The sequence below is a fragment of the Anolis sagrei genome, chromosome 4 (genome assembly GCF_037176765.1).
Source record: "Anolis sagrei isolate rAnoSag1 chromosome 4, rAnoSag1.mat, whole genome shotgun sequence".
Classification (NCBI taxonomy): domain Eukaryota; kingdom Metazoa; phylum Chordata; class Lepidosauria; order Squamata; family Dactyloidae; genus Anolis; species Anolis sagrei.
Genome location: NC_090024.1, coordinates 241,406,405 through 241,429,976, shown reverse-complemented (window position 1 = coordinate 241,429,976; position 23,572 = coordinate 241,406,405). Strand labels below are relative to the sequence as shown.

The 23,572-nt window shown below is 44.0% G+C and overlaps 1 protein-coding gene across 1 annotated transcript; it reads left to right on the top strand.

The window, feature by feature from the left end:
* The first annotated feature begins 403 nt into the window (after positions 1-403).
* Positions 404-19,152, top strand: SDCBP2 (syndecan binding protein 2). The gene is made up of 9 exons (XM_060771867.2): positions 404-562; positions 2,982-3,060; positions 5,298-5,400; positions 10,623-10,732; positions 11,970-12,131; positions 12,425-12,600; positions 13,690-13,861; positions 15,753-15,844; positions 17,376-19,152. The coding sequence occupies exons 2-9, from the start codon at positions 3,007-3,009 to the stop codon at positions 17,428-17,430; spliced, it is 924 nt and encodes a 307-aa protein (XP_060627850.2). The 5' UTR covers positions 404-562; positions 2,982-3,006; the 3' UTR covers positions 17,431-19,152.
* Positions 19,153-23,572: the final 4,420 nt, after the last annotated feature.

The following is a 23,572-nucleotide window of genomic DNA, read 5'->3' as shown; positions in this document are numbered from 1 at the left end:
CTTCTTATTTTATTTATTTATTTATTTATTATTTCGTGTACTTCTACCCCGCCCTTCTCAACCCCCGAGAGGGGACTCAGGGTGACTTACAAAAAGGCACAATTTGATGCCTACACAGTAATACAGATAAAATATAGACAGCAATTAAACAGTTTTAACAGTTAAAAACAATTAATATATATATCACAGTCAATAAAAAACCAATCTTATGCTCAACGTTTGCAACATCTAGAATCCTGGGAGTTGTAGTTCTACAAGGTCTCTGGCCTTCTCTGCCAAAGAGAGTGGCACCTCACTGAACCACAACTCTCAGGTTGCCATAGCAGTTGCATCAATTCTCCAGTGTAGATGTAGCCATGGGCAAGCTCTATGCTTTGCTCTTGCACAGGTAAGCCACACCTGAGCCAGGAACCTCCTCCTGACGTCACCCAGACTGTGTTCCTCCTCCACTTCTGGTTTGCTTTGGTCTTTTCACTTCCTTCTCATTCTCCTCCCTGCCATAAAGTCGAAAGAGGACAAAAGTCAACGGCAGAAGCCTTTTCTTTGCAGAAACGTCAGACAGGTAAGTGCTGCTCTCGACTCACCTGGAGGGTGGGGTTGGACAGAATGTCAAGGCAGTGGATACAAAAAAAAAGTGTTTACTTCCTTGCAATGTAAAACCCTGGCATGCTTTGGAAGTCTGTTCCCCGTCTTGTCTGAAAGCTAAGCAGGGACATCCCTGGATGGGATCTGGTTGGGAGGCTGGCAACAAATCTCAGGTGTTCTGTTGAATGCAGTTTGACATCACTCTACCTACCGTGGTTTGGTGCATCTTGTAGTTTGGTGAGGTTGTAGAAATAATGCAGTTTGATATGACTTGAAGTGCCATGGCTCAATGATAGGGAATCATGGGAATGATAGTTTCACAAGACCTTCTGCATTCCTTGTCAAAGAGTTTTGGAGCCTCAGCAAACTACAATTCCCACGATTCCATAGTACTGAGCCATGGAAGCCAAAATGGTGCCAAACTGTATCTATTCTGCAGTGACGATGCATCTTAAGAAGATCCTATGAGATTTGTGTGTTTGCTATAAGTTGACAGGTGTCTTGATTGAGTGGCCTAGCCTTCTTCATAGAGTTATATGTAGAATTTGAGTTCTTTGTGTAGTTGTTAGCCGCTTTGGGTCCCCTTGAAAAAAAAGTAGGACAACAACAACAACAAAAACAACAATTATTTCTTGAGTTTGAATCCCCACTCAGGCAAGTCACACTATCTCAGCCTCAGAAGAAAGCAAAAGCAAGTTTCATCTCAAGGTAGATCCATTCAAAGAAATGCACCTGCACTGCAGAATTATAGTAGTTTGATTTGTCTTTTTCTGCCATAGCACCATTGTATGGCATCTTGGGATCTGTAGTTTGGTGAGGTGTTTTGAATACTTGCAGGTAACGCTGTGATTAAAGGGAGGGAACAAGAGCTCTCCAGGGAACTGCCTCTCAACCTTTGACTCTCCAATGTTTTTCACTCCGACTCTCAGAATTCCAGAAGTATGTGAATCTCTAGGGAATCATGTACTCCAACTCCCAATGCTCTGAGATTCTGAGAGTTGGGAGTGAAAAACATTGGAGACTCCAAGGCTGACTCTGCTTCAACTGCCAGGGCTCAGCACTATGGGATCCTGGGATTTGTAGTTTGTTGGGGCACCAGCGCTCTGTGGCAGAGAAGGCTACAGAGCCTGCGATATTACAACTCCCATGATGCCATTGCATCGTGTCATGGCAGTCAAAGTTGGTTCAAATGGTATTTATTCTACTGTGTAGCTGTGCCCTGTGATCAAAGGCTATCGTTCTCCCGAACTATAACTCCCAATGTATTGTCGAAGGCTATATATAACTCTTAAGATAGCCCAAGAAAAGCGTTTGTGGTCTGAAGGAGGGGATCTTGGGAGATATAGTTCAGGAGAGATCACTACAGTTCAAAGTACATCGTGAAACTATATGTCCCAGGTATCTATGGCAACTAAACAGACAGAGCAAGGAAAGGGGTATCAAATGTCCATAACGTAGTTACATTCCACTCTTCCTTTGACATTCTTAATATATTAATATTCAGCTCATGATTAAGTGGCTAAACAAATAATGAATTGATTTCAATTAATTAATTGATTATACAATTTTAATAATTAATAATTTATAATAAATTAATACTTTACAATAAATGAATTAATTTTATTAATAAATAATTAATAATACAATTTAATATTTGCCTAAGTATTAAGGGCTTTAGTGATTAAGAAGTAGTGTGTGCGAATGTTCAATGTGCCACAACAATCTTTTTGCACCCTCATGCTACAAATCCCGTACTTTCGAAAAGTTAACATCCACAGTTTATTTTTCCCGGGGCACTCATGGAAACTGAAAAGAACATACTTCCTTATGAGTCATACTTTTGTGTTATGCAACGCCTGGTATCTATGTACTGTTGCAGAGAGTGACGAGGCTCACAACCCGTGATCCAAATTGCATTAATTAGCCAGCGTTAGTTAATTCCTATGAGATCACGGGGGAAAACATTATTGGGCAATTGTGTACTATATCTTCACAGTAGAATGAGTATAGATTGACACCACTTGAACAGCCATGGACTCCATGCTATGCAATCCTGGGAGTTGTAGTTTCGTTCCTGACTTCAGAGAAGGCTAGAGACCTTGTAAGACTACAGCTCCCATATTTTCATAGCATTGAACCATGGCGTCTAAAACACTGTCAAACTGCATTAAATCTGCAGTGCAGATGCAACCTCAGTTTTTGTTTATAGTAGCCACTTTGCTGCAATTGATATTGTAGACCAGGTCTGGGCAAACTTTGGCCCTCCAGGTGTTTTGGACTTCAACTCCCACAATTCCTAACAGCCTCAGGCCCTTTCCTTTCCCACCTCTAATGGGATAGCCTTGGGATCTCTTCTAACTCTTCTAATTTTCACCTTGTCCCTTTGTTTTCGACAGGTATATCTTGACAAGAGCAGCAACCATGGCCACCTTGTACCCATCGCTGGAGGACATGAAGGTGGACCAAGTCCTCAAGGTGAGTGCTGTCCTTTCCCTTCGTTTTGTTCTCAGGTGTATTTACACCAGGTATGGGCAAACTTGGGCCCTCCAGGTGTTTTGGACTTCAACTCCCACCATTCCTAACAGCCTACCGGCTGTTAGGAATGGTGGGAGTTGAAGTCCAAAACACCTGGAGGGCCCAAACTTGCTCATGCCTGAGCTAGCCAGACATTGTTGGGAGTTGCAAAGGGTAGTTCTGTCAGTGAAGGGTTCAAATAAACATACAAACACCTGTGAATTATTACTTCCTTTCACATCCTCCCAGAGCTGCACATGGGACTAAACATCTCTGAAGGCAGTTAACCAAACCAAAATAGTGCAGAGTCTTCATCTGTAGTTAGCAGAGATTTATAGCATCTGACTTTGTTTACCACTCACTACAATAGGGCACTTAAGCTCTAGCTTTCATCCAGACTCCTTGGAGGTTTTTATTCTTCACTCGTTGCTATAAGCAGCTATTTACACTGCCTTGTTGTAGTTTTTTTCAGGCTATATGGCCATGGTCTAGAGGCATTCTCTCCACCTGGGATTGCAACATCAACGATCCATATTTGGTTTTTTAACATGATCGTGAGTTTAGGAATATTGTCCTCCAAAACACTGTCAGTCTGAATTCGGTCAGTCTGAACACTTTGACGTGTTCATTTTCTGTAACTTTTTCAGGCTTGTGATCCCACAAGTTCTTTGTCTCAAGCAGATGCTATTTGTGGCACAAGTTGCAATGAATCATCTGAGCAACGGTGTTGTGCCTCGGCTTATAGTCTGTCTGCGTGATCTATTATTATTATTATTATTATTATTATTATTATTAGCAGCGGCACATTCCTGCCACTTCCTTATATACTCACAGGGACCATAGCAAACAATAATAATAATAATAATAATAATAATAATAATAATCTTTATTTGTAACCCGCTCCATCTCCCTGATGGGGACTCGGTGCGGCTTACATGAGGCCAAGTCCAAAACAACAATTGCATGAAGTAAAACAAAACCGAAAACGCAAATAATAAACAATAATAACGCAATTACATAAAACAAAAGTGTGACGGCGCGAGTGGCGTCGCCTATGTATAGAACTGTTAGTTGTGGGACTTAAATTGTTGTATCATGTTTAATCCTGCCCCTTTTTACCCTGCTTATGTATAGTTGTATGGATTGGTTGCTTGTAGCTGTCAATCAGTACTGTTTGGCTCCACCTCTTCCTGCAAGAGGGGAGAACTTCCTTTTTCTCTTCATTCTGCCTTCAGAGGTCATACCAGATGGATGTGAGTAAGAGACCTGACTCTAAAGGACCCTGATTTAAGTTACCTCTTAGCATCAGTTCTGAGGTTTTTTACCCCTGGGACTCATGCTTTATGTCCAGATTGTCCTGGACAATTATTGAGGAGACCCAGGTGCCTTCAAGCCGGTTCTTTTGGCACTAAAGGAAGATCCTGTATCTTAAAAATAGGCCATCTGAACTGGGGTTGTGGTTTGCTCCGGCATTCACAGCCATTGAGGAAAGAGGAAACTTGGTGAGGCTTCTCAGCTTCAAACCCCTTGGACCCAGGACTGATTGAGACTGTAACGTATGTTTTCCTTCACCCGTCTAAAGTTTTCCAGCTCATTGCTTTGAAGAAATGACTTTGTGATCAATAAAACTTATCTTGAGCTATTTACAGCGTTTTGGGTTTTTGGGAGTTCCAGTTTCCTATAGGAGGGCAAGAAGCAATCCCTTGGGGGAAAGGTGCCACATCCATCCCTTCTTCATTAAGACTAATAGCCCCCAAGCGCAACGGCACAAAATGACAACATAGCAATATAAAATTACAATAAACACGATCACAATAACATGGGCGAGAAAAATAACGATGCAATTTTTGTCATGCCTGTCACATGGTCATAACTCAGCCATCCCTCTACATTCCACATCTCCACTTGCTTAACACTTTAGTAGATTGTACTCTGACCACATGCCCATTAGAACTGTATTTTTCACACAATGGAGTTACACACAATGCATTTCTATCTAACACAGAACTTTCTACCTGACAAGTTAAAGCCCCCCACAAATTTCAGCATCTTTCCAAAAAGATTGGCGATCTCTCAGGATCGCGACCTTGTTAAATGTTTTGTTGGAGGTCAAGAGCTCAGGTATTGATGCCCACCATTCACTTCCATATCAATGGAACAGTGTATCCATTTTGTTTTGTTTGTTTTGGTAACTGCAGGGCCAGCTTTTCGTGGCTCCAAAGGAGAATCTTCCGGCACCGACCCCTGCTGTGGTTGCACCCTCAGCTCCCATGATGATAGAAACTCCCAAACCAGCAGCTCGTAAGTCAAAACAAGGAGGCTTGTGTCAACCTGAAATGTGGCAGCATTTGTAGTGGATTCTTCTAGTGCAGGCATTGGCAAACTTCGGCCCTCCGGGTGTTTTGGACTTCAACTCCCACCATTCCTAACAGCCAGTAGGCTGTTAGGAATGGTGGGAGTTGAAGTCCAAAACACCTGAAGGGCCGAAGTTTGCCCATGCCTGCACTAGCCAGACATTATTGGGAGTCGCAAAGAGCTGGAAGGAAAGAGTAGTTCTGTCAGTGAAGGGTTCAAATAAACACACAAACACCTATAAATTATTACTTCCTTTCACATCCTCCCAGAGCTGCTCATGGAACTATATAACTCTCAAGGGAAGCAGTTAACTCGAACCAAAACAGTGCAGAGTCTTCATCTGTAGTTAGCAGAGATTTACGCTGATAGGAATGGTGGGAGTTGAAGTCCAAAACACCTGGAGGGCTGAAGTTTGCCCATGCCTGCACTAGCCAGACATTGTTGGGAGTTGCAAAGAGCTGGAAGGAAAGAGTAGTTCTGTCAATGAAGGGTTCAAATAAACACACAAACACCTGTAAATTATTACTTCCTTTCACATCCTCCCAGAGCTGCTCATGGAACTATATAACTCTCAAGTGAAGCAGTTAACTCAAACCAAAACAGTGCAGAGTCTTCATCTGTAGTTAGCAGAGATTTACGCTGATAAGAATGGTGGGAGTTGAAGTCCAAAACACCTGGAGGGCTGAAGTTTGCCCATGCCTGCACTAGCCAGACATTATTGGGAGTCGCAAAGAGCTGGAAGGAAAGAGTAGTTCTGTCAATGAAGGGTTCAAATAAACACACAAACACCTGTAAATTATTACTTCCTTTCACATCCTCCCAGAGCTGCTCATGGAACTATATAACTCTCAAGTGAAGCAGTTAACTCAAACCAAAACAGTGCAGAGTCTTCATCTGTAGTTAGCAGAGATTTACGCTGATAAGAATGGTGGGAGTTGAAGTCCAAAACACCTGGAGGGCTGAAGTTTGCCCATGCCTGCACTAGCCAGACATTATTGGGAGTCGCAAAGAGCTGGAAGGAAAGAGTAGTTCTGTCAATGAAGGGTTCAAATAAACACACAAACACCTGTAAATTATTACTTCCTTTCACATCCTCCCAGAGCTGCTCATGGAACTATATAACTCTCAAGGGAAGCAGTTAACTCGAACCAAAACAGTGCAGAGTCTTCATCTGTAGTTAGCAGAGATTTACGCTGATAGGAATGGTGGGAGTTGAAGTCCAAAACACCTGGAGGGCTGAAGTTTGCCCATGCCTGCACTAGCCAGACATTGTTGGGAGTTGCAAAGAGCTGGAAGGAAAGAGTAGTTCTGTCAATGAAGGGTTCAAATAAACACACAAACACATGTAAATTATTACTTCCTTTCACATCCTCCCAGAGCTGCTCATGGAACTATATAACTCTCAAGTGAAGCAGTTAACTCAAACCAAAACAGTGCAGAGTCTTCATCTGTAGTTAGCAGAGATTTACGCTGATAAGAATGGTGGGAGTTGAAGTCCAAAACACCTGGAGGGCTGAAGTTTGCCCATGCCTGCACTAGCCAGACATTATTGGGAGTCGCAAAGAGCTGGAAGGAAAGAGTAGTTCTGTCAATGAAGGGTTCAAATAAACACACAAACACCTGTAAATTATTACTTCCTTTCACATCCTCCCAGAGCTGCTCATGGAACTATATAACTCTCAAGGGAAGCAGTTAACTCGAACCAAAACAGTGCAGAGTCTTCATCTGTAGTTAGCAGAGATTTACGCTGATAGGAATGGTGGGAGTTGAAGTCCAAAACACCTGGAGGGCTGAAGTTTGCCCATGCCTGCACTAGCCAGACATTGTTGGGAGTTGCAAAGAGCTGGAAGGAAAGAGTAGTTCTGTCAATGAAGGGTTCAAATAAACACACAAACACCTGTAAATTATTACTTCCTTTCACATCCTCCCAGAGCTGCTCATGGAACTATATAACTCTCAAGTGAAGCAGTTAACTCAAACCAAAACAGTGCAGAGTCTTCATCTGTAGTTAGCAGAGATTTACGCTGATAAGAATGGTGGGAGTTGAAGTCCAAAACACCTGGAGGGCTGAAGTTTGCCCATGCCTGCACTAGCCAGACATTATTGGGAGTCGCAAAGAGCTGGAAGGAAAGAGTAGTTCTGTCAATGAAGGGTTCAAATAAACACACAAACACCTGTAAATTATTACTTCCTTTCACATCCTCCCAGAGCTGCTCATGGAACTATATAACTCTCAAGGGAAGCAGTTAACTCGAACCAAAACAGTGCAGAGTCTTCATCTGTAGTTAGCAGAGATTTACGCTGATAGGAATGGTGGGAGTTGAAGTCCAAAACACCTGGAGGGCTGAAGTTTGCCCATGCCTGCACTAGCCAGACATTGTTGGGAGTTGCAAAGAGCTGGAAGGAAAGAGTAGTTCTGTCAATGAAGGGTTCAAATAAACACACAAACACATGTAAATTATTACTTCCTTTCACATCCTCCCAGAGCTGCTCATGGAACTATATAACTCTCAAGTGAAGCAGTTAACTCAAACCAAAACAGTGCAGAGTCTTCATCTGTAGTTAGCAGAGATTTACGCTGATAAGAATGGTGGGAGTTGAAGTCCAAAACACCTGGAGGGCTGAAGTTTGCCCATGCCTGCACTAGCCAGACATTATTGGGAGTCGCAAAGAGCTGGAAGGAAAGAGTAGTTCTGTCAATGAAGGGTTCAAATAAACACACAAACACCTGTAAATTATTACTTCCTTTCACATCCTCCCAGAGCTGCTCATGGAACTATATAACTCTCAAGTGAAGCAGTTAACTCAAACCAAAACAGTGCAGAGTCTTCATCTGTAGTTAGCAGAGATTTACGCTGATAAGAATGGTGGGAGTTGAAGTCCAAAACACCTGGAGGGCTGAAGTTTGCCCATGCCTGCACTAGCCAGACATTATTGGGAGTCGCAAAGAGCTGGAAGGAAAGAGTAGTTCTGTCAATGAAGGGTTCAAATAAACACACAAACACCTGTAAATTATTACTTCCTTTCACATCCTCCCAGAGCTGCTCATGGAACTATATAACTCTCAAGGGAAGCAGTTAACTCGAACCAAAACAGTGCAGAGTCTTCATCTGTAGTTAGCAGAGATTTACGCTGATAGGAATGGTGGGAGTTGAAGTCCAAAACACCTGGAGGGCTGAAGTTTGCCCATGCCTGCACTAGCCAGACATTGTTGGGAGTTGCAAAGAGCTGGAAGGAAAGAGTAGTTCTGTCAATGAAGGGTTCAAATAAACACACAAACACCTGTAAATTATTACTTCCTTTCACATCCTCCCAGAGCTGCTCATGGAACTATATAACTCTCAAGTGAAGCAGTTAACTCAAACCAAAACAGTGCAGAGTCTTCATCTGTAGTTAGCAGAGATTTACGCTGATAAGAATGGTGGGAGTTGAAGTCCAAAACACCTGGAGGGCTGAAGTTTGCCCATGCCTGCACTAGCCAGACATTATTGGGAGTCGCAAAGAGCTGGAAGGAAAGAGTAGTTCTGTCAATGAAGGGTTCAAATAAACACACAAACACCTGTAAATTATTACTTCCTTTCACATCCTCCCAGAGCTGCTCATGGAACTATATAACTCTCAAGGGAAGCAGTTAACTCGAACCAAAACAGTGCAGAGTCTTCATCTGTAGTTAGCAGAGATTTACGCTGATAGGAATGGTGGGAGTTGAAGTCCAAAACACCTGGAGGGCTGAAGTTTGCCCATGCCTGCACTAGCCAGACATTGTTGGGAGTTGCAAAGAGCTGGAAGGAAAGAGTAGTTCTGTCAATGAAGGGTTCAAATAAACACACAAACACATGTAAATTATTACTTCCTTTCACATCCTCCCAGAGCTGCTCATGGAACTATATAACTCTCAAGTGAAGCAGTTAACTCAAACCAAAACAGTGCAGAGTCTTCATCTGTAGTTAGCAGAGATTTACGCTGATAAGAATGGTGGGAGTTGAAGTCCAAAACACCTGGAGGGCTGAAGTTTGCCCATGCCTGCACTAGCCAGACATTATTGGGAGTCGCAAAGAGCTGGAAGGAAAGAGTAGTTCTGTCAATGAAGGGTTCAAATAAACACACAAACACCTGTAAATTATTACTTCCTTTCACATCCTCCCAGAGCTGCTCATGGAACTATATAACTCTCAAGGGAAGCAGTTAACTCGAACCAAAACAGTGCAGAGTCTTCATCTGTAGTTAGCAGAGATTTACGCTGATAGGAATGGTGGGAGTTGAAGTCCAAAACACCTGGAGGGCTGAAGTTTGCCCATGCCTGCACTAGCCAGACATTGTTGGGAGTTGCAAAGAGCTGGAAGGAAAGAGTAGTTCTGTCAATGAAGGGTTCAAATAAACACACAAACACATGTAAATTATTACTTCCTTTCACATCCTCCCAGAGCTGCTCATGGAACTATATAACTCTCAAGTGAAGCAGTTAACTCAAACCAAAACAGTGCAGAGTCTTCATCTGTAGTTAGCAGAGATTTACGCTGATAAGAATGGTGGGAGTTGAAGTCCAAAACACCTGGAGGGCTGAAGTTTGCCCATGCCTGCACTAGCCAGACATTATTGGGAGTCGCAAAGAGCTGGAAGGAAAGAGTAGTTCTGTCAATGAAGGGTTCAAATAAACACACAAACACATGTAAATTATTACTTCCTTTCACATCCTCCCAGAGCTGCTCATGGAACTATATAACTCTCAAGTGAAGCAGTTAACTCAAACCAAAACAGTGCAGAGTCTTCATCTGTAGTTAGCAGAGATTTACGCTGATAAGAATGGTGGGAGTTGAAGTCCAAAACACCTGGAGGGCTGAAGTTTGCCCATGCCTGCACTAGCCAGACATTATTGGGAGTCGCAAAGAGCTGGAAGGAAAGAGTAGTTCTGTCAATGAAGGGTTCAAATAAACACACAAACACCTGTAAATTATTACTTCCTTTCACATCCTCCCAGAGCTGCTCATGGAACTATATAACTCTCAAGGGAAGCAGTTAACTCGAACCAAAACAGTGCAGAGTCTTCATCTGTAGTTAGCAGAGATTTAGGGTGTTAGGAATTGTTGAAGTCCAAAACACCTGTAGGACCAAAGTTTGCCCATGATTGCTCCAGAGTCCTTGAAACTCTTTTTTCTCTTTCTTTCCAGACCCACCGATCTTGTATCCAAACCTTGCCGAACTCAATGACTACATGGGCCTCTCGCTTTCCAGCGAAGAGGTTCAGAGGAACTTGGGACTCGTCCCAGCGGGCAGCAGCGTAAGTGTTTCGGAGAGCCACCTGCAATGCCTCTTTTCCTGAGGTGCATCTTCACTGCTTATTTATTTATTTTATTTATCGTGTCAGAGACAACCAGACCATTGTATTACATTTCTAACAGAACAAAACAAACAAACAGAAAATCCCCCACAAATTTTGCAAACTTGGTAGTTGATTAAATGTCCTTTGACCAGTATCTGTCCCCTTGGAGTGCCTCTGGTGTTGCCGCAAGAAGGTCCTTCATCGTGCATGTGGCAGGGCTCAGGTTACATTGCAGCAGGTGGTCTGTAGTTTGCTCTTCTCCACACTCGCATGTCGAGGACTCCACTTTGTGGCCCCATTTCTTAAGGTTGGCTCTGCATCTCGTGGTGCCTGAGCGCAGTCTGTTCAGTGCCTTCCAAGTCGCCCAGTCTTCTGTGTGCCCAGGGGGGAGTCTCTCATTTGGTATCAGCCATTGCTTGAGGTTCTGGGTTTGAGCCTGCCACTTTTGGACTCTCACATGCTGAGGTGTTCCAGCGAGTGTCTCTGTAGATCTTAGAAAACTATTTCTTGATTTAAGTCATTGACATGCTGGCTGATACCCAAACAAGGATGAGCTGGAGATGCCACTGCCTTGGTCCTTTCACTATTGGCTGCTACTTCCCGGTGGATGTCAGGTGGTGCAATACCAGCTAAACATTTTAATTTCTCCAGTGGTGTAGGGCACTGACACCCTGTAATAATGTGGCATGTCTCATTAAGAGCCACATCCACAGTTTTAGTGTGGTGAGATGTGTTCCACACTGGGCATGCATACTCAGCAGCAGAGTAGCATAGCGCAAGGGCAGATGTCTTCACTGTGTCTGGTTGTGATTCCCAGGTTGTGCCAGTCAGCTTTCGTATGATATTGTTTCTATCGCCCACTTTTTGCTTGATATTCAGGCAGTGCTTCTTGTAGGTCAGAGAACGGTCCAGAGTGACTCCCAGGTATTCGGGTGCGCTGCAATGCTCCAGTGGGGTTCCTTCCCAGGTGATCCTTAGAGCTCAATCTACACTGCTGAATCAATACAATTTGACACCACTTTGACTCCTGAAAGTTAGTTTTACAAGATCTTTAGCATTCTCCACACCAAACTACAGCTCCTAGTATTCCATCGCACTGAGCTATGGGAGTACAAGTGGTGTCAAACTGCATTCATTCCGCAGAGGAGATGCACCCTAATTTGGCTCTTCTGAAATGCACCATATTCTTTTGCAGGCGGCAGTCCCGGCATCCTCTGGGCCAGGGATGATGGTGGCTCCAGTGACAGGAAGCAACCTGGGCATGCACCGAGCGGAGATCAAGCCAGGACTAAGGGAAGTCCATCTTTGCAAGGATGAGCGTGGCAAGACAGGGCTGAAGCTGAGGAACATTGACAAGGTGAGCTTTGACGTTTGGCTTGTTTGAAAGATACAGACTAAACCAGACATGGGCCAACTTCATCGTTTGGAAGATACAGACTAAACCAGACATGGGCCAACTCTCAAGGCAAGCAGTTAACTCAAACCAAAACAGTGCAGAGTCTTTATCCATAGTTAGCAGAGATTTAGACTGTTAGGAATTGTGGGAGTTGAAGTCCAAAACATTTGGAGGGAGGCATGAAGTTGGCCCATGCCTGGTGTAGATGTACCTTTGAGGTCTTGGTGTTGACAAGCAATTATCCTTTTGTTCAGGGCTTGTTTGTGCAGCTGGTGAAGACCAACTCCCCGGCTTCTCTGGTGGGGCTCCGCTTTGGGGACCAGATCCTACAAATTGATGGGAAAGATTGTGCCGGATGGAACACGGAGAAGGCCAAGCGTGCGCTGAAGAAGGCCTCCCCGGAGAAGATCGTCATGGTGGTTCGTGACAGGTGAGGATTCGTGCATCGCTCACCTAAAAGGATCATGTGGTGGAGCCTCCTTCTCTGTGGTTCTCTTCCAACTTTATGCTTCTATGCATTTCCCTGCATTGTACAACCTACTATGTTTGTTGGACTGCAGCGCCCAGCCTTCTTCCACATAAGCCTATGTTAGAATACTCTCTGACATTTCACAATTGTAAACTGTACATCATCAGAGTGCGATTGCGATGGCGGAATTTATGAATGTGGCATTAGTAGAGGCTGCAGCAGTTTGCTTTTGCCTGAGCCTGTTGGGAAGGGTTGAATTCCTACATTGTGAGGAAGGCAACATAAAAATGAATGCATGCATGCATAGATACAAGAAACAAGAAGTCTAGGGTGATGCTCGTCTCCATTTCTAAGCCAAAGAGACTTCCAAGGTCATGTGTCTGGCATGAATGCATGGAGCCGTTCAGCAGTGGAACTCTCTGCCCCGGAGTGTGGTGGAGGCTCCTTCTTTGGAAGCTTTTAAACAGAGGCTGAATGGCCATCTGTCAGGGCTGATTTGAATGCAATATTCCTGCTTCTTTTCAGAATGGGGTTGGACTGGATGGCCCATGAGGTCTCTTCCAACTCTTTGATTCTACTTTCCCAACGAAGCCGTACTTATTGATTTACTCACATTGGCATGTTTTCAAACTGCTTGGTTGGCAGAAGCTGGGGCTGACAGTGGGAGCTCACTTCACTCCCCGGATTCAAGGCGCTGACCTTTTGGTCAGCAAGTTCAGCAACTCAGCTGTTTAACCCACTGCATCACTGGGGGCTCCACATGGAATCTTAGAAGTTGTAATTTTGCAAGGTCTTCCACCTTCTTTCCAAATAAAGAAGGTGCCTCACTAAACTACAAATTCCTAGATCCCATAGCATGGAGCCATGCCAGTTAAAGTGGTATTAAACTGTATTAATTGTACAGTATAGATGCAGCCCTGGTTTTGAGGGGGAAAAGTAAAGGTAAACAACATATTGTCCAGGCTTTGATGCAAAGGCTCTGTCTGGTCTTTGCAAAGGAATGTGTGCCTAAAACTGAATTCAGTCCCGATTTTCCAATGTTTTTGGCAGGCCCTTCCAGCGGACGGTGACGATGCACAAGGACAGCACTGGACATGTGGGCTTTGTGGTCAAAAAGGGGCAGATTAAGTCACTGGTCAAAGGCAGCTCTGCCGCCCGGAATGGACTCCTCATCAACCATTACATCTGTGAAGTCAACGGGCAGAACGTCATCGGCCTGAAGGTGAGGATCAAAGCATAAACAATGAAGACTGCCCTTCCTTCCTTCCTTCCTTCCTTCCTTCCTTCCTTCCTTCCTTCCTTCCTTCCTTCCTTCCTCCCTCCCTCCCTCCCTCCCTCCCTCCCTCCCTCCCTCCCTCCAAACCAATGTCTTGTTTTCAGGTGCATCTTAGTTTATGGTTTGCTAGTGAAACTTCATGACTGTGTTGCAAAATGATGCATGTCCCTAAAGGGTGTCGTCGATGCATCATGCTTCATGGAAGGTATACCACTGGAGCATTGCAACACACCCAAATACCTGGGAGTCACTCTGGACTGTGCCCTGACCTACAAGAAGCACTGCCTGAATATCAAGCAAAAAGTGGGTGCTAGAAACAATATCATAAGAAAACTTACTGGCACAACCTGAGGATCATAACCAGACACAGTGAAGACATCCGCCCTTGCGCTATGCTACTCTGCTGCTGAGTATACATTCCCAGTGTGGAACACATCTCACCACGCTAAAACAATGGATGTGGCTCTTAATGAGACATGCCGCATTATCATGGGGTGTCTGCGCCCTACACCACTGGAGAAATTACACTGCTTAGCCGGTATTGCACCACCTGACATTTGCCAGGAAGTTGCAGCCAATAGTGAAAGGACCAAGGCAGAGACATCTCCAGCTCATCCCTTGTTTGGGTACCAGCGAGCACGCCAATGACTTAAATCAAGAAATAGTTTTCTAAGATCTACAGAGACACTCGCTGGAACACCCCAGCAAGCGAGAGTCCAAAAGTGGCAGGCTCAAACCCAGAACCTCAATCAATGGCTGATACCAAATGAGAGACTCCCCCCTGGGCACACAGAAGACTGGGCAACTTGGAAGGCGCTGAACAGACTGCACTCTGGCACCACGAGATGCAGAGCCAACCTTCAGAAATGGGGCCACAAAGTGGAATCCATGACATGTGAGTGTGGAGAAGAGCAAACCACTGACCACCTGCTGCAATGCAACCTGAGCCCTGCCACATGCACAATGGAGGACCTTCCTATAGTAACACCAGAGGCACTCCAAGTGGCCAGATACTGGTCAAAGGGGATCTAATCAACTACCAAGCTTGCAAACTTTGTGTTTTGTTTGTCACCGCTTTGAGTCGCCTGAGGGCTGAGAAAAGCGGTATATAAATAAAGTAAATAATAAATAAATAAATAAAAATGCAATACGACTGTTTGGTTTGCTCCTGACACAATAAATAAATACCTTCCTTCCTTCTTACCTTCCTTCAAACCAATATCTTCTGTTTTCAGGTGAATCATAGGTTATGGTTTGCTAGTAAAACTTCATGACTGTTGCAAAAAGATTTGTGTCCCTAAAGGGTGTCATTGATGTGTCATGCTTCAGGGGCTCATCTGTGGCTTGTCTCTAAGGGTACATCTACACTGTGAAATTAACATGGTTTGGCACCACTTCCATGGCTCAGTGCTATAAAATCAAGGCAGTTGTAGTTTGATTGAGGCACCAGCATTATTTGGAAAAGGAACCTCAAAACCTTTAAGACTGCAACCTCTAGGATTCCATAGAATTGATCTGTGGCAGATGAAGTGGTATGAGGCATGGGCAAATTTGGGCCCCCCAAGTGTTTTGGATTCCAACTCCCACCATTCCTAACAGTTGGTAGGCTGTTAGGAATGGTGGGTGTTGGAGTCCAAAACATCTGGAGGGCCCAAGTTTGCCCACGCCTGGTGTAGATGCACCCTAAGCATCTTTCCAAAGCTGCTATAATGGTGCAGAGTTAAAGTGTAACGTTTTCTGTCTTTTTTTGGAATTTGTGAAATTCTGCAAGAAATCTCAGTCAGATAACTCACATGTCTTATTTACAAATCTCTTTTTCTTTTTCTTCTTCTTAAAGGACAAGGAGGTCACAGATATTTTGATCAATGCAGGCAACATCATCACTCTCACTATTGTCCCGGCGGTGATCTACGAGCACATGATCAAAAAGTAAGTGTGCAATAGTGAAACGGATGAGTGTGAGCATCACTGAGTCCTCAAATTATATCTCATTTTGGAAAGTAGCTCATAATGTAATGCAGTGGGTTTTTGGTATTCAATACGGCCTTCGACAAGGTCCCCCACGACCTTCTGGCAAACAAACTAGTCCAATGTGGGCTAGGCAAAACTACGGTGAGGTGGATCTGGAATTGGTTAAATGGACGAACCCAGAGGGTAATTCTCCCCAATGCTTCCTCTTCATCCTGGAAAGAAGTGACGAACGGAGTGTCATCCGCAGGGTTCCCCCCTGGGCCCGGTCCTGCTCAACATCTTTATTAATGACTTAGATGAAGGGCTAGAAGGCAGGATCATCAAGTTTGCAGACGACACCAAATTGGGAGGGATAGCCAATACTCCAGAGGACAGGAGCAGGATTCAAAACGATCTTGACAGATTAGAGAGATGACGGGCCAAAACTAACAAAATGAAGTTCAACAGGGACAAATGCAAGATACTCCACTTTGGCAGGAAAAAGGAAATGCAAAGATACAGAATGGGGGATGCCTGGCTCGAGAGCAGTACGTGTGAAAAAGATCTTGGAGTCCTCATGGACAACAAGTTAAACATGAGCCAACAATGTGATGTGGCGGCAAAAAAAACCAATGAGATTTTGGCCTGCGTCAATAGGAGCATAGTGTCTAGATCTAGGGAAGTAATGCTACCCTTCTATTCCGCGTTGGTTAGACCACATCTGGAATATTGTGTCCAATTCTGGGCACCACAATTCAAGAGAGATATTGACAAGCTGGAATGTGTCCAGAGGAGGGCGACTAAAATGATCAAGGGTCTGGAGAACAAGCCCTATGAGGAGCGGCTTAAGGAGCTGGGCATGTTTAGCCTGAAGAAGAGAAGGCTGAGAGGAGATATGACAGCCACGTATGAATATGTGAGATGAAGCCACAGGGAGGAGGGAGCAAGCTTGTTTTCTGCTTCCTTGGAGACTAGGACGCGGAACAATGGCTTCAAACTACAAGAGAGGAGATTCCATCTGAAAATGAGGAAGAACTTCCTGACTGTGAGAGCCGTTCAGCAGTGGAACTCTCTGCCCCGGAGTGTGGTAGAGGCTCCTTCTTTGGAAGCTTTTAAACAGAGGCTGGATGGCCATCTGTCAGGGGTGATTTGAATGCAATATTCCTGCTTCTTGGCAGAATGGGGTTGGACTGGATGGCCCAGGAGGTCTCTTCCAACTCTTTGATTCTATGATTCTATTCCTTGACCCTCCCTCCAGGTGTTTTGGATTTCAACTCCCACAATTCCTAACAGCCTACCGGCTGTTAGGAATTGTGGGAGTTGAAGTCCAAAACACCTGGAGGGTCAAAGTTGGCCCATACCTGATTTACACTTTAGAATTAAGGCAGTTTGAAACTATTTTAACTGCCATGGCTGAATGCTGTGATGTGCTTTGAATGCGTTCCTGATTCACTTTACTGGATGCTTGCAAACACTTGGCTAACTTCATCATTTTCTCCTGTCTCCTAAGGCTTTCGAGTGGATTAATGAAATCTTCCATGGATCATTCAGTCCCTGATGTTTAAAGTACCAGAAGACCTTTCCTTTTTTCCAATATCCTCTCTTTCCTGGCGCATAATTCACGACAGACTCCATCAGAAGGACTCTTGCAACTTTTCTCTCTTTTCTCTATTGGGAAGTGAAGGAAGGCAAAGTGATTCTGGCTTAAATCGTTGACTATAATGGATTGGCAGTTGATACCTGTTTGAAGTTTGCCCATGCCTGATCTATATCATATTTGAAGATCTTATCATATCTTCCCTTCCGAGTCTTAGCAACATGAGATTTAAGATGGGACATTTATCTCCGGGTGCATCTACACTGCAGAATGTATACAGCTTGACACCACTTTAGCCACCAAAGCTGGGATTTGTACGGTCACCAGCACTCTTCGGCAGATAAGGCCTTGTGAAACTACAACTCCCATAATCCCATAGTAGGAGCCCCCGGTGGCACAGTGGGTTAAACTGCACTACCGTCAGACTGAAGACTGACAGGTCGCAGGTTCGAATCCGGCGTGTGCTGGTACGGCTGTACCTGGAGCTTCAGCTTCATTTTCTTTCTATTGAGTGTTTGCATATATTCCAAGGTTCCATGCATTTTGCAAAAGGTGGCTTCCCTTGGTTTGCAATTATAGGGCCAATGACCTGTCTATCATTGTTAAGTTTTGGTTCCGCCCCTTTTTCCAGGGCTCTGGGAGGGAAAGGGAACCATTTTTAGTTCTGTCTTATAGTGGAAAGCTTAGCTACAGGACGTGGATCAGTTCCATCTGTAGACAAGCTTCGTTTCCAACAGCATCCGGAGGAAACAGAAGCATCCGGGGGAAACAGATCCACATCTTTCATGGAAAAGATCCAAAAGAACTCCAGCTGGAGAATCTACAAAGCCTTGGCTGGTAGGTCTACTCGGGGAACCAGAAGCAATTGGAGCCGGGAGTAGAGCCCACACCAGCAAGCATAGAAAGCAGATTGCCTGGGAGGGGTTAAAGAAAAGAAACAATTCACAAAGCCAGTTACCTGTCCATTTGGGCAAGTTAAGAAGCATTTGTTTGACTTGTTGAAGATCTGAGAAGTGTTTGTTTAAATTGTTGAAGATCTAAGCAATAATAAAGGGCTTTGTTAAACTTTCCAAGCATCTAAAGACTTTTGTATAGGAAAATCCTTAGGGCCTCTCAGCCAAGGCACCCGGCTTCCCGCTGGGCACAAAGAGCATGTCCTGTTCAAAAGATAATTATTATAGGCCCAGCGTGTGACAGCACACGGGGAGAGCACGGATGAGCTCCCTCGATCAGCTCCAGCTGTCCATGCAGGGACATGAGAGAAGCCTCCCACACGGATGGATAATAAAACATCAAAAACATCTGGGCATCCCCTGGGCAATGTCCTTGCAGATGGCCAATTGTCTCACACCAGAAGCAACTTGCAGTTTCTCAAGTCACTCCTGACATGACAAAATAAAACATCAAAAACATCCAGGCATCCCCTGGGCAACATCCTTGCAGACGGCCAATTGTCTCACACCAGAAGCGACTTGCAGTTTCTCAAGTTACTCCTGACATGGCAAAAAAAAAATCTCATAGCATTGGACCATGGCAGTGAAAGTTTTAATTTGCATTATAGTGTAGATAAATGTTCCATCTTGCATTGCTAAGATTTGGAAAGGATGCCATGAAGGAAACTAGATAAGATCCTCAAATGTAAAAATGACACGTCGATTCCATTATAAATAAATAAATACCAAAATCAGAATCATCCTGAGCATACTATCTCCGGTTTCTATGGATGAGTGTGATTAATGGATGATGCAGAAAGCTGATGGGATGAGGAAACAAGTCATTTTCAATGTGGTTCTGATGCCGAAACTTTGAGTTTTCGAAGACCCACGGATACCAAGGGATGCCTGGCGAGTTCTGCTAACCACAAATGTTCCATATCGGAAATCAGGGTCTCACCAGGTTGAAGGCAAATGATAGATTTGTTCCACAAATCATTCAATTTGTGGAAGGAAGGGATGCTTGCACAGCATAAGCATAAAGCACAAGGAAAAAGTAGGCATCTTTATACTTGTCGGGAAAGACTTTCTGAAGTCCAACAGATTCTTGTCCTGGCCGTGCCCTCCGTTCCGGATGGGGAAAGAATTTCTGGAATGGCTGAGATTGCTCAAGAGGTTAACAGAGTTCGTTCTGGTTGGCCTTCTATTTCATAGTAATGCACAATAATAAAATAAAAATACAATGTTCCCTCGCTACTTGCGGTTCGCTTTTTGTGGACTTGCTGTTTCGCAGGTTTTTGCCTCCTGGCAATGACACCCCGTTGTCCCCTGTCACGCATTGCTGTGGCCCACATGGAGGTTCTGTGTGGGAGGTTTGGCCCAATTCTATCGTTGATGGGGTTCAGAATGCTCTGTGATTGTAGGTGAACTATAAATCCCAGCAATTACAACTCCCAAATGTCAAGATTCTATTTTCCCCAAACTCCACCAGTGTTCATATTTGGGCATATTGAGTATTCGTGTAGAGTTTGGTCCAGACCCATCATTGTTTGAGTCCACAGTGCTCTCTGGATGTAGGCCAGATACATCTCCAAAACCAAAGGACACTGCCCACCAAACCCTTCCAGTATTTTCTGTTGGTCATGGAAGAACTGTGTGCCAAGTTTGGTTCAGTTCCATCGCTGGTGGGGTTCAGAATGCTCTGTGATTGTAGATGAACTATAACTCCCAGCAACTACAACTCCCAAATGACAAAATCAATTTTTTGAGTGAAGGACATACATTGGGTTGTTAGGTGTTTTGTGTCGAAATTTGGTGTCAATTCGTCCAGTGGTTTTTGAATTCTATTAATCCCATAAACGAACATTACATTTATATAGATATAGATATAGATATAGATATAGATATAGATATAGATATAGATATATTCATTCATTCATTCTGGTTGGGGGTCACTACAACATGAGGAACTGTATTAAGGGGTCACGGCATTGGGAAGGTTGAGAACCACTGGTTTATGCTAACATGCAGGGCTGTAACCAGAAAAAAAATTCGGGGAGGGTTGACAATTTCGGGGGGGGGGGGTTTGAAAATTTCGGGGAGGGTTGAAAATTTCGGGGGTGGGGTTTGAAACCTGCCTTCTAGCTCACACTGAAGCAAAGAGCACAGCAGGGGGCAGAGAAACCTTCAATAGCCTACAGCTCCACCCCTGTCGACCACCTCCACCAAGTCTGGCCTCCTTAATGAGAACATTCAACACACACACACCCAACTTGGTTGCTTCACTACATCGGCTATTGCTGCAAGTAATGACAGAGTGAATAAATTGTCAATATTTGCTTGAGATAGTGCTTACAGTTCTGGAGGGACTCTTAATTTTTTGCATCTCATAGACTTAGCATGGGGATTTGGTTAACCAGTTACAATTCATGAGTAAACCAGTTTTTTTTTAAAAAAAATCTGAAACATTTCGGGGGGGGGCTTGAACCCCTAAAACCACCCCCTCGCTACAGGCCTGCTTACATGATAATACCTGTCAAAGAGCAAGGTGGATGCAGTCCATGGAGAAGGCCACAGCTACCTTGTTTTGCAAGACCTGAGCAGGGCAATGGATGACGCTTCTTCCTACGAATGCCATAAGCTGAAGTTGACTTGCCAGCAAATAAGACAACAACGATCCTTCAGCAGAAAGCAGACAACTTTGGAGACCCAAACAGACATTTTTTTTTATTACAGCCACCAAACAGACAAAGGCTACAGGACAGAGGGGACTCAACCCCAAGAAGAGTATACAGCGTCTAAGTTCTGTTTTTAAAAATATATATTATATAGATTCTTCTTTCTTTTCAAATATAGTCATACATTTATTTCTCGGCAGAGCTTTGGATCGCCTAACGGACGTGTACACATATTACCCACAAATACATTGCTCAAGAGGCTTGCTCTCCTTCCCACCAAATCCCTCTCTCTCGCTTTCACTACCCAAACACTGCACGAGTCAAAACAGAGGCACAACGACCATCTCTCCGGATAAACAATCAGAAAAAGCGGACTCCTTCGTATCCATCAGGGCTCCTCCAAATGGGGCAAAGTGGGTCAAGAGCTTGGGGCATTCACTGGCTGGAGAAATATCCACAGGACTTCTCTATTTCCTCAGGGAATCCTATACCCAAGCTTTTGGAAAACCTTTAGAGGTGAATATCTTGAGAGAACCACTGGAAATAATAGGGGACCTTTTCTTGACCATCCACGTGTCTTCAGAAAAAGGACTCCCCTTCTTCTCTCCACATCTCCACTTCCAATAGCTACAAATCTAGAGATCAGGATTTGAATCCATGCTCAGCCATGGAAACCCATTGGGGCAAGTTGCACAATCTCAGCCCCAGAAATATGACTCAGAGATGATCCAAAGGCACACAACAACAGCCAAGCAGGTATTAGGACAATGTATTATTGAAGGCTTTCAGGGCTGGAATCATTGGGTTGTGTGTTTTCCGGGCTGTTTTTTCGGGCTATATGGCCATGTTCCAGAAGCATTCCCTCCTGATGTTTCACCTGCATCTATGGCAAGCATCCTCAAAGGTTGTGGGGTTTGTTGGAAACTAGGAAAAAGGGGTTTATATATCTGTGGGATGATGTCTAGAGTGGAAGAAAGAACTCTTGTCTGTTTGAGGTAGGTGTGAATGTAGCAACTGGTCACCTTGATTAGCAGTTTCAAGATTTGGCTGCTTCCTGCCCAAGGGAATCCTTTGTTGGGAGGTGATTAGCTAGCCCTGATTGTTTCTTGTCTGGAATTCCCTGGTTTTTAGTGTTATTCTTTATTTACTGTTATGATTTTAGAATTTTTTTAATACTAGTAGACAGATTTTATTCATTTTCATTATCAAACAGGCAAGAGTTCTTTCTCCCACTCTGTCTGGCCATTTTCCAGAAGCATTCTCTCCTGATGTTTCACCTGCATCTATGGCAGGCATCCTCAAAGGTTGTGGGGTTTGTTGGAAACTTGGAAAATGGGGTTTATATATCTGTGGGATGATGTCCAGAGTGGAAGAAAGAACTCTTGTCTGTTTGAGGTAGGTGTGAATGTAGCAACTGGTCACCTTGATTAGCAGTTTCAAGATTTGGCTGCTTCCTGCCCAAGGGAATCCTTTGTTGGGAGGTGATTAGCTAGCCCTGATTGTTTCTTGTCTGGAATTCCCTGGTTTTTAGTGTTATTCTTTATTTACTGTTATGATTTTAGAATTTTTTTAATACTAGTAGACAGATTTTATTCATTTTCATTATCAAAGAGGCAAGAGTTCTTTCTCCCACTCTGTCTGGCCATTTTCCAGAAGCATTCTCTCCTGATGTTTCACCTGCATCTGTGGCAGGCATCCTCAAAGGTTGTGGGGTTTGTTGGAAACTTGGAAAATGGGGTTTATATATCTGTGGGATGATGTCCAGAGTGGAAGAAAGAACTCTTGTCTGTTTGAGGTAGGTGTCAATGTAGCAACTGGTCACCTTGATTAGCAGTTTCAAGATTTGGCTGCTTGTGAGGTCTGTTGGAAACTAGAAAAATGAGGTTTATATATCTGTGGAATAATGCCCAGGGAGGGAGAAACTCTTGACTGTTTGATAATGAAAATGAACAAAATCTGGCTACCAGTATTTAAAAAATTCTAAAGTCATAACAGTAAATAAAGAAAAAACTAAAAAAAACAGATCATTCCAGACAAGAAACAACCAGGGTCAGCTGATCACCTCCCAACAAAGGATTCCCCCAGGCAGGAAGCAGCAAGACCTTGAAAACTGCTAGGCCATTAAATGCTAATCAAGGTGACCGATTGCTACATTCAAACCTACCTCAAACAGAAAAGAGATCTTTCTCCCACCCTGGACATCATTCCACAGATATATAAACCCCATTTTCCTAGTTTCCAACAGACCTCACAACCTCTGAGGATGCCTGCTGTAGATACAGGCGAAACGTCAGAAGAGAATGCTTCTGGAACATGGCCATACAGCCTGGAAAACACACAACAACCCTGGTGTTAGGACATTCACTTGAATACTTGTGGCTGTAGATGCTTCAAAGACAGGCCACGACACGTTCTTGTGGTGCCTTACCTGGCTCTGTGGATTCTTTGCCTTGGGTGCAACCACAAATTTGGGTGCCTCTCTTTACCTTTTGCAACTTAA

What these genes read in the sequence shown, in the direction of transcription:
- SDCBP2 (XM_060771867.2), top strand. Translation starts at nt 3,007, where the DNA reads ATGGCCACCTTGTACCCATCGCTGGAGGACATGAAGGTGGACCAAGTC. An exon ending in AACTCCCAAACCAGCAGCTC is followed by an intron (nt 5,401 to 10,622) that starts GTAAGTCAAAAC and finishes CTTTCTTTCCAG; the next exon opens with ACCCACCGATCTTGTATCCA. An exon ending in TCGTCCCAGCGGGCAGCAGC is followed by an intron (nt 10,733 to 11,969) that starts GTAAGTGTTTCG and finishes ATTCTTTTGCAG; the next exon opens with GCGGCAGTCCCGGCATCCTC.